Here is a 13,339-nt window from a genome sequence, read left to right as displayed (position 1 = left end):
CAGTTAGTGCACTCATCTTAAGATAGCTAGATGGGACAACCACATATCAGTCAATAGTACATTTTTCCTCAAAGTAGCTATCAGCAAACTCAGTGCTAGTAAGGGAGATTTCTTTTCACAAATAAGGAGAACTAAGCATGTTATCTGCTTCACTCTAAATATGGCTACAGTGCAAATACACTAAAACACTATACGTGCCTTCTAAAATGATTTAAGTGCACTGAAAGCTGAAACAAGTGGGCCTAGACAGTCAAAGCCAAACCACAACAGGATTTCCTCACTCACACTACAGAAAGCTGAAGGGTTGGAAGAGCAACCAGGAGGAAACATGCCAACTATTCGTCATTACAGCAGAATGAGAGAACGTGCATGTTACTTCATCCCATCTTGCCATTACTCTCTGAAACTGGGAGGGTGACTTTTCAGAGGGACCATCTGTCAACGGGCATACGTCACTCTGCCACAGGGCCTAGCAGTGACAAGAGTTGATTGATGATGCCAGCTTATGACAAGTCCGAAGGTCCTGACAGAACATGGTCATGACAAAAACATTACTCAGGTAAGATAGCTGGGCTTGGCTACTGCACAAGGCTATACATGTTTAGAGTATTTCTGTCGCTATGTCATTGTTTCTATCAATGTGTACAGTACAATTGTTAGGCACTGTGTTTTGTGTGGATCCCATTAAAGTAACAGATGAGGATCTGGGCAAACACGTAATAGCAGGATTTCCTGAGGAGCCCCTCATTGTAACACTTACTTCGAACAGGGTCACAATAGGTAGGGTTTTCTCCCGTCACGTGACTTTGTACTTCAGTGGACGTGCCTCTGGGACACGATGTTCTGGATGGGTTTGTAGTTTCAGATGATTCGTTACTGCCACAAGCATCTAGGATCAAAGTACACAACATAAGAAATTGAACACCTGTTTAGCCTAAAAAGAAGGGGGGAGGGAGAGCGCGACAAACAGATTGTTTACATGCCCTCCCATTGAACAACTCAACTGGTCAAAATAAAGTTGCATTATGTACTTCTACTCAGAAACAGATGTAAATGGTGAGGAGAAGGTCAACTTCGGTGGACGTAATACTAATATCAGGGACAAAAGGACAAGCCAAGCCAGGGCTGCCTTATTTTTGCCAGAGAAAACATTGTCCCTTTCCTTTCCTTTGTCGAAAGGTTTCACAACAGAGTCGGGAGCAAGGCGGTTCAGGTAAAAGCCAATGCCAGATTTCTGGATCAAATTTTCTCTACTCCTGGGTGTGCACTACCTGCCAAGGTTTATACAACCATAAAAACAGCATACATCTACATTGAAAAACGTATGTAGGTAAAAACCTGCTCCAATAACTATGCAAAAGGTCAGCCCATCTCTCTGAGTGACGTTATTAGTACTATGTGATCCCTCATCAAATACTGTACATTAAATGATCATTGCAAGAGTGCCGTCTCCATTCCTGCTATGTTTAGCCAATAGGCTACAACAACAAAAAAACATCTACAATGCCTTTATGACATACAAAAAGAAAGGAGGACCAAGGCACTCTTCATACAATTAATTAAAATGCCTTTATTTGTATGGCATGCTCAATGGAAACAAAGTCTTACATTTCTCATGCGTTTAGGCTGCATGGCTTTCGTCAGGGAATCTTTATGACATAGTTGAAAAAACGAATTCCCGTTTGCTTCAGACAGATCCTGTTTTTTTTTTCTTCTTCGTTTTATGTTTTGGTTGTAACCATAGCCCTTTTCATGTTGTTTTGTTCTGGAAAAGAAGGTGACGAATGGCTCAGCACAACATGGCAAATGTTATTTTCCTTAGCCGGATGATGTATTTGTTGCAGGCCTGTAATGCTGTCGCTCTGTTTAGTAAGCAATGGCACATAGATAAATGAGCCACAGTGGCTCTAGAGATATGGCCCAATCTTAGCCAGAGGCAGGGGCTGATAGATGGCAAGTCTTTAGTCTTGGTGTGACTCCCTCCCTCTCAGATCGATGCACACTTACAGTAGCAGTGTGTGATGCATCGCTGTATTTAGTGATTACAGTTAGAAATAAATTAGCCTATTCTCAGAACATCTACAGCCTCCTGAGAGAGGGGATATCCAGTCTTAACTGAGAAAGGCTTTGAAGGTCCTGCGGAAATCCATTTGCCACCCGTCCCTGTGATTGCTTACTCTGTCCTACTTTGCTATTTTTGACAGTGCTGTAATGATGCTTGGTATAAATAGGATGGGTAACGGTTCAGTGGCTGTTTGAAAGAAGAAGGGGGGGGGAAAAACGGGGCCAAGCTTATTTTACATGTTATAATCTAACGGGCAACTAGAAAGTTAATTAAAAACTATAATTGGCTGTGGTTCCTGCTAATAGTCACCAAGGCGTTCCTTCAATCTTTATTGTGAAATAATGAAAACATTATCATGCCTAATGCTGGTGTATAGCTACTGATGTCTGGCAAAACGACAGGAATATAATTTAGAGGGAATGGGTTCATGTTGGTTGTTATTATTGTTCTGAGTGAACTGATGGATTCTGACATTGCAAGGAAAACAAGATCATGATTTCAATGATGACTAATTTTCCATCTTGACCAAGTTATTATTGATGGAATATTCCATCAATGGTAAATTTCCAACAGTGTTAATTGAAAGTGGAAGAGATGTAGAGCATAAGTACAACACCTTCATCAAATAAATAAACAACAATTGCATAACAGTCATGTTGTCAGCCCTTATATGCAGTATAATGTCATACCGTGAGAGTTTGGGAGAAGAGGACTTGTCTCCTGTTGAAGGTTCTTCCCTGGCCCAGCAGGCCCTTCCAGAGGTAAGACGGTCTCAGTGGACATGAGACAGTCCTCTTGGAGTGATACACGACAGATAAAGATGAGCCTCCTTTTCCTCCTTAGTCCTCAATCCTGGGAATGTGAATGTAGACTTGAGTAACAAACTACCACTCAAGTTAACGACAATGAGCAAGTTACTGGTTCTCTCTCATAGAGATGTGGTTTGAGTGACGTCAAACCACAATATGTCGTTAAAAGTAAGTGGAATTTTCCCACTTTACTGCCTTACAGAAACTATAGAAACGGAAAGGAAATCTGCAACTAAGTCGTTTAAATGTATAAATATGGTTATTTATTATCGAATAAATCATAAGCAAAACTATGTAAACATGCATAATAAGTTTGTTGATAAGTACCTTACAAACATGACAACTCCCTGTCTCAAGTTTGACTTATTCCCATCCCTCCTCCATAGTGAAACGCCTTCTCGTTGGAAAATTCCGCACGAGTTGTAAATTCAAATATCTCCAAAGTTATCAATACATTTCCAATGATTCCGTTAATCGCGCTATTCGCGCGGGAAAAGTTGAAATATTACTCCTAATGTCATCGACATTCTGCTGGTAAGCTTGAAAAAAGTTTGGACTTAAACATTTTCATCATATCCGGATTCCGAAAGCTACTCGCGCATGCTCGGCCAGCTGCAGAAATTAGAGCGCTCGTGTGCAGTGTGTCTAAGGACCATGGGAAAATGTTGGAGAAGTAAACTTTGACGTGTAAACTATTGCCACTTGACTGTATCCTAAACAAAGTGTCCTCAAAGTATAGCTGCTGCTTATTTGCTCTGAATAGTATTACCTATCATTATCTTGATGTCCATCGATGCACCTTGTCCAATAATGTGGCAGAGCCACAGTGGCCACTTGCATCCTCCAAGTCATCACAACTCAAATAGTTTTTGTTTAACTATTAGGCTGATCACTACTGACGTTTTAAACTTATTGAAGAGTACTTAAAAAAAAGGTTGCATGGACTATGTGTGCTGTAATAGTGTTTAAGATTATTTTTGAATTACTACCTCATCTCTGTAACTCACACATACAAGTAAGGTCCCTCAGTCAAGTAGTGAATTTCCAATACAGATTCAACCAGAAAGACCTGGGAGATTTTCCAATGCCTCACAAAGAAGGGCACCTATTGGTAGATAAATATACAGTACCAGTAAAAAGTTTGGACACACCTACTTATTCCAGGGTTTTTCTTTATTTTGACTATTTTCTACATTGCAGAATAACAGTGAAGACATCAAAACTATGAAATAACACATATGGAATAATGTAGTAAACAAAAAAATGTTAAACAAATCTAAATATTATATATTTTAGATTCTTCAAAGTAGGCCTCCGTTGCTTTGAGGACAGCTTTGCACACTCTTGGCATGCTCTCAACCAGCTTCATGAGGTAGTCACCTGGAATGCATTTCAATTAACAGGTGCGCCTTGTTAAAAATTAAATAGTGGAATTTCTTTCCTTCTTAATGCATTTGAGCCAATCAGTTGTGTTGTGACTAGGTAGGGGTGGTATACAGAAGATAGCCCTATTTGGTAAAAGACCAAGTCCATATTATGTCAAGAACAGCTCAAATAAGCAAAGAGAAACGACAGTCCATCATTACTTTAAGACATGAAGGTCAGTCAATGCGGAACATTTCAAGAAAGTTTCAAGTGCAGTCGCAAAAATGGTCAAGTGCTATAATGAAACTGGCTCTCAAGAGGACCGCCACAGGAAAGGAAGACCCAGAGTTACCTCTGCTGCAGAGGATAAGTTCATTAGAGTTACCAGCCTCAGAAATTGCTGCCCAAGTAAATGCTTCAGAGTTCAAGTAACACACACATCTCAAGATCAACTGTTCAGAAAAGACTGCATGAATCAGGCCTTCATTGTCAAATTGCTGCAAAGAAACCACTACTAAAGGACACCAATAATAAAAAGAGACTTGCTTGGGCCAAGAAACACGAGCAATGGACATTAGACCAGTGGAAATCTGATGAGTCCAAATTTCCGATTTTTGGTTCCAACCGCCGTGTCTTTGTGAGACGCAGAGTAGGTGAATGGATGATCCCCGCATGGGTGGTTCCCACCGTGAAGCATGGAGGAGGTGGTGTCATGGTGTGGGGGTGCTTTGCTGGTGACACTGTTGTGATTTATTTAGAATTCAAGGCACATTTAACCAGCATGGCTACCACAGCATTCTGCAGCGATACGCCATCCCATTTTGTGCTTAGTGGTACTATCATTTGTATTTCATCAGTACAATGACCCAACACACCTCCAGGCTTTGTAAGGGATATTTGACCATGAAGGAGAGTGGTGGAGTGCTGCATCAGATGACCTGGCCTCCACAATCACCCGACCTCAACCCAATTGAGATGGTTTGGGATGAGTTGGACCGCAGAGTGAGGGAAACGTGCTCAGCATATGTGGGAACTCCTTCAAGTGTCATAAGCGTTGTTGTAGGTAGTGGACCAAAACGCAGCGGGTATATGAATCATCTTCTTTTATTGAAGGAAAAACAAAGCAAAACACTTAAACAAAACAAACGACGAAAACAGTCCTGTAAGGTGCTCAGACTATACACGGAAACAACCACCCACAAACACAAGAGAGAATTAACCCACTTAAATATGGCCTCCAATTAGAGGCAACGACAACCAGCTGCCTCTGACAATTAATCTGGATGGTTGTACAGTCGTCTCAAATAAAACTGTGAAGGACCTCGGCGTTACTCTGGACCCTGATCTCTCTTTTGAAGAACATATCAAGACTGCTTCAAGGACAGCTTTTTTCCATCTACGTAACATTGCAAAAATCAGAAACTTTCTGTCCAAAAATGACGCAGAAAAATTAATCCATGCTTTTGTTACTTCTAGGCTCGACTACTGCAATGCTCTACTTTCCGGCTACCCGGATAAAGCACTAAACAAACTTCAGTTAGTGCTAAATACGGCTGCTAGAATCCTGACTAGAACCAAAAAATTTGATCATATTACTCCAGTGCTAGCTTCCCTACACTGGCTTCCTGTTAAGGCAAGGGCTGATTTCAAGGTTTTACTGCTAACCTACAAAGCATTACATGGGCTTGCTCCTACCTATCTTTCCGATTTGGTCCTGCCGTACATACCTACACGTACGCTACGGTCACAAGACGCAGGCCTCCTAATTGTCCCTAGAATTTCTAAGCAAACGGCTGGAGGTAGGGCTTTCTCCTATAGAGCTCCATTTTTATGGAATGGTCTGCCTACCCATGTGAGAGACGCAGACTCAGTCTCAACCTTTAAGTCTTTACTGAAGACTTATCTCTTCAGTAGGTCCTATGATTAAGTATAGTCTGGCCCAGGAGTGTGAAGATGAACGGAAAGGCTGGAGCAACGAACCGCCCTTGCTGTCTCTGCCTTGTCGGTTCCCCTCTTCCCACTGGGATTCTCTGCCTCTAACCCTTTTACAGGGGCTGAGTCACTGACTTACTGGTGTTCTTCCATGCCGTCCATGGGAGGGGTGCGTCACTTGAGTAGGTTGAGCCACTGACGTGGTCTTCCTGTCTGGGTTGGCGCCCCCCCTTGGGTTGTGCCGTGGCAGACATCTTTGTGGGCTATACTCGGCCTTGTCTTCGGACGGTAAGTTGGTGGTTGTAGATATCCCTCTAGTGGTGTGGGGGCTGTGCTTTGGCAAAGTGGGTGGGGTTATATCCTGCCTGTTTGGCCCTGTCCGGGGGTATCATCGGATGGGGCCACAGTGTCTTCTGATCCCTCCTGTCTCAGCCTCCAGTATTTATGCTGCAGTAGTTTATGTGTCGGGGGGCTAGGGTCAGTCTGTTACATCTGGAGTATTCTCTTGTCTTATCCAGTGTCCTGTGTGAATGTAAATATGCTCTCTCTAATTCTCTCTTTCTTTCTCTCTTTCTCTCGGAGGACCTGAGCCCTAGGACTACCTGGCATGATGACTCCTTGCTGTCCCCAGTCCACCTGGCCATGCTGCTGCTCCAGTTTCAACTGTTCTGCCTGCGGCTACGGAACCCTGACCTGTTCACCGGACGTGCTTGTTGCACCCTCGACAATTACTATGATTATTATTATTTGACCATGCTGGTCATTTACGAACATTTTAACATCTTGACCATGTTCTGTTATAATATCCACCCGGCACAGCCAGAAGAGGACTGGCCACCCCTCATAGCCTGGTTCCTCTCTAGGTTTCTTCCTAGGTTTTTGGCCTTTCTCAGGAGTTTTTCCTAGGGAGTTTTTCCCAGCCACCGTGCTTCTTTCACATGCATTGCTTGCTGTTTGGGGTTTTAGGCTGGGTTTCTGTACAGCACTTTGAGATTTCAGCTGATGTACGAAGGGCTATATAAATAAATTTGATTTGATTTGATTTGATTTTGATTTGATTTGATCTAATTGGAGATTGTTCCAAAACCCCAACATAGAAATAGAAAACCAAGATAAACACATAGAAATAGAAAATATAGAACATACACCAAAAACCCCGAAACACACAAAACAAACACCCTCTGCCACGCCCTGACCACACTGAAATAACAAACAACCCCTTTTACTGGTCAGGACGTGACAGTACCCCCCCCCCCAAAGGTGCAGACCCTGGATGCACCGAAACACAAAACCCCACAAAAAATAACCCCAAACTAAAGGGAGGGAAGGGAGGGTGGCTACCGTCACCGACGGCTCCCGTGCTACACCCCCCCTCCCCAATCCTCCAACTACGGAGGTGGCTCAGGCTCCGGCTTTAGTCCCCATCCTAACCTGCCCACCCCCCTTGAAGGCTCATGGCTGTAAACCACTTCTAAAGGCTCTGGGCTAAGGTGCGTCGCTGAAGACCTCGGGCTGAGGCGCGTCGCTGGAGACCTCGGGCTGAGGCGCGTCGCTGGAGACCTCGGGCTGAGGCGCGTCACTGGAGACCTCGGGCTGAGGCGCGTCTCTGGAGACTCAGGGCTGAGGAGCGTCTCTGGAGACTCAGGGCTGAGGAGCGTCTCTGCAGGCTCCGGACTGTGGGCCGTCTCTGCCGGACAACGGGGACCTGTCGCCGGAAGCTCTGGACGGGGAACTGTCGCCGGAAGCTCTGGACGGGGAACTGTCGTCGGAAGCTCTGGACGGGGAACTGTCGTCGGAAGCTCTGGACGGGGACTGCAGACTGAAGGCCTGATGCGTGGGGCTGGTTTTGGAGGCGCCAGACTAGTGACACGGACCACAGGGCTAGTGCGAGGAGTAGAAACAGGACGTACTGGACTGGGGCAGGCGCACTAAAGGCCTGGTGCGTGGGGCTGACTTTGGAGGCGCCAGAACAGTAACACGCACCACAGGGCTAGTGCAAGGAGCTAGTGCACCCTCTGCCACGCCCTGACCACACTAAAATAACAAACAACCACTTTTACTGGTCAGGATGTGACATCAAGACTGTTGGAAAAGCATCCCAGATGAAGCTGGTTGAGAGAATGCCAAGAGTGTGCAAAGTTGTCATCAAGGCGCAGGGTGGCTACTTTGAAGAATCTGAAATATAACAAATATATTTTGATTTGATTAACACTTTTTGAGTTACTACATGATTCCATATGTGGTATTTCATAGTTTTAATGTCTTCGCTATTATTCTACAATGTAGAAAATAGTACAAAATCAAGAAAGACCCTGGAAAAAGTAGGTGTGTCCAAACTTTTGACTTTTACTGTATATATATTTTTAATGCAGATATTGAATATCCCTTTGAGCATGGTGAAGTTATTAATTGATACACTTTGGATGTTGCATCAATACACCCAGTCACTACTAAGATAAAGGCATCCTTCCTAACTCAGTTGCTGGAGAGGAAGGAAACCGTCTTTTGGATGGGACGTTAAACGAGTGTCCTGACTCGCTGAGGTCACTAAAGATCCCATGGTACTTGTTGTAAGAGTAGGGCATAGGAGGCTGCTGAGGAGAGAACGGCTCATAATAATGGCCGGAACGGACCAAATTACTTTTTATTATGTACTTGATACCATTCCACCGATTCCGCTTCAGTCATTACCACGAGCCCTTTCAACCCAATTATGGTGCCACCAACCTTCCCAATCTGGCCCTCATACCATCATGGCCACCTAATCATCCCCAGCTTCCAATTTGCTCATTCATCCGCCTACTCTTCCCTGTGACTATTCCTCATGTCATTCCTGTAAATGAGAATGTGTTCTCAGTCAACTTACCTGGTAAAATATGGATAAAAAATTAAAAAACGTTCAGGGATTTCACCATGAGGCCAATGGTGACGTTAACACAGTTACTGAGTTTAATGGCTGTGATAGGAGAAAATTGAGGATGGATCAACAGCATTGAACTTACCCCACAATACTAACCTAAATGACTGAGTGAAAAGAAGGAAGCTTGTACCGAATAAAATATTACAAAACATGTATCCTGTTTGCAACAAGGCACTATAGTAATACTGCAAAAAATGTGGCAAATAAATGTTCTTTTTTTTACATTTTAGTCATTTAGCAGACACTCTTATCCAGAGCAACTTACAGTAGTGAATGGATACATTTCATTTTTTTTTCTTTTTCGTACTGGTCCCCCGTGGGAATTGAACCCACAACCCTGGCGTTGCAAACATCATGATCTACCAACTGAGCCACACGGGACTACTTTTTGTGCTGAATACAAAGCGTTATGTTTAGGACAAATCCAACAGAACACATCACTGAGTAAAACTGTTGATATTTTCAAGCATGATGGTGGCTGCATCATGTTATGGGTATGCTTGTCATCGGCAAGGACTAGGGAGTTTTTTAAGATAAAAAGAAACGGAATAGATCTAAGCACAGGCAAAATCCTAGAGGAAAGCCTGGTTCAGTCTGCTTTCCAACAGACACTGGGAGACAAATTCACCTTTTAGCAGGACAATAAACTAAAATACAAGGCCAAATATACACTTGAGTTTCTTACCAAGACAACATTGAATGTCCCTGAGTGGCCTAGTTACAGTTTTGACTTAAATTGATTTGAACTGGCTGTCTATCAATTATCAACAACCAACTTGAAAGAGCTTGAAGAATTACAAAAATTATTATTTTACATTTACATTTAAGTCATTTAGCAGACGCTCTTATCCAGAGCAACTTACAAATCGATATTATGTGCAAATATTGTACAATCAAGGTGTGCAAATCAAATCAAATCAAATGTATTTATATAGCCCTTCGTACATCAGCTGATATCTCAAAGTGCTGTACAGAAACCCAGCCTAAAACCCCAAACAGCAAGCAATGCATGTGAAAGAAGCACAGTGGCTAGGAAAAACTCCCTAGGAAAAACTCCCTAGAAAGGCCAAAAACCTAGGAAGAAACCTAGAGAGGAACCAGGCTATGAGGGGTGGCCAGTCCTCTTCTGGCTGTGCCGGGTGAATATTATAACAGAACATGGTCAAGATGTTAAAATGTTCATAAATGACCAGCATGGTCAAATAATAATAATCATAGTAGTTGTCGAGGGTGCAACAAGCACGCCCGGTGAACAGGTCAGGGTTCCATAGCCGCAGGCAGAACAGTTGAAACTGGAGCAGCAGCACGGCCAGGTGGACTGGGGACAGCAAGGAGTCATCATGCCAGGTAGTCCTGAGGCATGGTCCTAGGGCTCAGGTCCTCCGAGAGAAAGAAAGAAAGAGAGAATTAGAGAGAGCATATTTAAATTCACACAGGACACCGGATAAGACAAGAGAAATACTCCAGATGTAACAGACTGACCCTAGCCCCCCAACACATAAACTACTGCAGCATAAATACTGGAGGCTGAGACAGGAGGGATCAGAAGACACTGTGGCCCCATCCGATGATACCCCCGGACAGGGCCAAACAGGCAGGATAAAGCTCTTAGAGACTTACCCAGAAAGACTCACAGCTGTAATTGCTGCCAAAGGTGATTCTAACATGTATCGAATACGTATCTAATCAAGATATATTAGTTACATTAAAAAATAAAAAATGTTTTTACAAATGTTATAATTTATCTTCCACTTTGACAAGAGTATTTTGTGTAGATCATTGACAAAAAAAGTATATAAAAAACTATTTTAATCCCACCTGGTAACACAACAAACTGTGGAAAAAGTCAAGGGGTGTGAATACTTTCTGAAGGTGCTGTATTCTCCTACTTTGAAGGGGTAAGAGGGGCAGGCTCTAGTTGAGATGATCCTATCTGCCAATCAGAGCTGTGTATGTAAATATCTTTAAATGTGTATCAACAAGCCCACACAAAGGGCCTCCCGACTGGAGAAGCGGTCTAAGGCGTCACTACAGACCCGGGTTTGATCCCATGCTGTGTCGCAGCTGGCCGCGACGGGGAGACCCATTAGGCGGCGCACAATTGTCCGGGTTAGGGGAAGGTTTGACCGGTCGAGATGTCCTTGTCCCATCACGCTCTAGAGACTATTTGCACACTGACTGTTTCCTCCAACACATAGGTGCGGCTGGCTTCCCGGGTTAACCGAGAAGTATGTCAAGAAGAAGTGTGGCTTGGCAGGGCCGTGTGGCTCTCGACCTTTGCCTCTCACGAGCCCGTACGGGAGTTGCAGCGATGGGACAAGACTGTAACTACAAATTGGGGAGAAAAAGGGTAAAAAACGACTAAATAAATAAAATAATAAAAACAAGCCCATGCAATCAGACTGAGCAATGGCAAAAGGATGCTCAGGGAAATACATTCCAAAAAATGTATGTTGAATTATTGTCATGAAATAAACACACACAGTGATGATTTCTAAATATATTTTAAAAGACTACATGGGGGATTTAAAACTGGCAGCTACAATGTTCAAGGTAGTCCTAAAAAATAAGCCAACAGACCACTTCAACTACAATAACATTCTCAGTAATGGTTACAGAAAAAAAACAAATCTTGCTATGACTTTGATATCTTGTTGTTTATCTACCTTGAACGCACTGTGCGTCGCTCTGGATAAGATTTACTGTTGAACGACCAAATGTAAATGTAAAAACAAACACTTGCAAAGCATGTTGGGTATTATTCTAATAAGCCCCTCCCCCAAACAAGTCCACATTTTCTTGTTTCTGACTAGACTAAATCCGAACGAATAATAGACGTCTAGGCTATGGTTCACAAGTTTGAACAGTAGAGTACAGTACTGTACGGTATGGTACGGTACAGTAGAGTGTTATCACTGGGGCCAATATCCCTGCCATCCAGGACCACCATGCCAGGCAGAGTCAGAGAAAGGCCTAAAAAATTGTCAAAGACTCCAGCCACCCAAGCCATAGACTGTTCTCTCTGCTACCACATGGCAAGCTGTACCAGTGCACATAGTCTGAACCCAACAGGAACCTGAACAGTTTCTACAGTCAAGCCATAAGACTGCTAAACAAGACTTCTAAATAGCTAATCAAATGGATACGCGGACTACCTGCACTAACTCTTGCACTGACTCAATGCACACACTGGACTCTACCCACACACTCAAACATACTTACACTGACACCCCAACACATACATACACACACTACAAACGGCCACACACACATAACATGTGCACACACGCATACTTACAAACACACACACACACACGCTGCTGCTACTGTCTATTATCTATCCTGTTGCTAAGTCACTTTACCCTTACCCACAGTGCATTTGAAAAGTATTCAGACCCTTTACTCAGTACTTTGTTTAAGCATCTTTGGCAGTGATTACAGCCTTGAGTCTGCTTGAGTATGACGCTACAATCTTGGCACACCTGTTTTTGGGGAGTTTTTCCCATTATTCTCTGCAGATCCTCTCAAGCTCTGTCAGGTTGGATGGGGAGCGTCACTTCACAGCTATTTTCAGGTCTCGCCAGTGATGTTCGATCAGGTTCAAGTCCATGCTCTGGCTGGGCCACTCAAGGACATTCAAAGACTTGTCCCAAAGCCACTCCTGCGTTGTCTTGGCTGTGTGCTCAGGGTCGTTGTCCTGTTGGAAGGTGAACCTTCGCGCCAGTCTGATGTCCTGAATGCTCTGGAGCAGATTTTCATCAAGGATCTCTCTGTACTTTTCTCCATTCATTCCGGAGTTCCAAATTGAGCAGCAGCTGCTGAAAAATTGAGCTCCTACAAATATTGAAATTTACATGGTTTTTAGAGTGAAGTACTTCGGAAAAAAGCAAAAGAAAACTGCAAGACTGAATAGGAGAAAAAACAAGCAACAAACAAAGAAGATAGGCTTTTGAAAAAAGTTACTATTTTTCATAAAATTGTAGTTATCTTAGCTAGCTGAATTGTTTACCAGTTGCTAAGCAGTTGCTAGGGACTCTTTTGGAAGAAGCTAGCTAGCTAACGAAGAATAACAAAGAATATCTAGTTAACAGAAGAAAAGAAAGAGAAAATCAGGACAGAAGAAAAAGGATATCAAAGTGAAACAGTTCTCTAAAGACACAAGAGACAATAATACAAGAAACAACACTTCTGTAGCTTGTCAACTATGTGTCTGTCTATCCCTGTTCTCTCCCCTCTGCACAGGCCATA

General features: G+C 43.2%; 1 protein-coding gene across 1 annotated transcript in view; it reads right to left on the bottom strand.

Moving 5' to 3' along the window:
• The window catches only part of LOC115198710 (myoD family inhibitor domain-containing protein), a 31,323-nt gene extending 27,863 nt beyond the window's left edge, over nt 1–3,460 (bottom strand). The window contains exons 1-3 of the mRNA XM_029760884.1: nt 3,202–3,460; nt 2,755–2,917; nt 761–889 (exon numbers count right to left, since the gene is read on the bottom strand). Coding sequence (XP_029616744.1) covers nt 761–889; nt 2,755–2,848 — 223 coding nt within the window. The 5' untranslated portion in view covers nt 2,849–2,917; nt 3,202–3,460. The remainder of the gene's footprint in view (nt 1–760; nt 890–2,754; nt 2,918–3,201) is intronic.
• Between the last annotated feature and the right edge of the window lie 9,879 nt (nt 3,461–13,339).

This window comes from Salmo trutta, chromosome 8, assembly GCF_901001165.1.
Source record: "Salmo trutta chromosome 8, fSalTru1.1, whole genome shotgun sequence".
Lineage (NCBI taxonomy): Eukaryota > Metazoa > Chordata > Actinopteri > Salmoniformes > Salmonidae > Salmo > Salmo trutta.
This window is presented reverse-complemented; position numbering and strand designations above follow the sequence as displayed.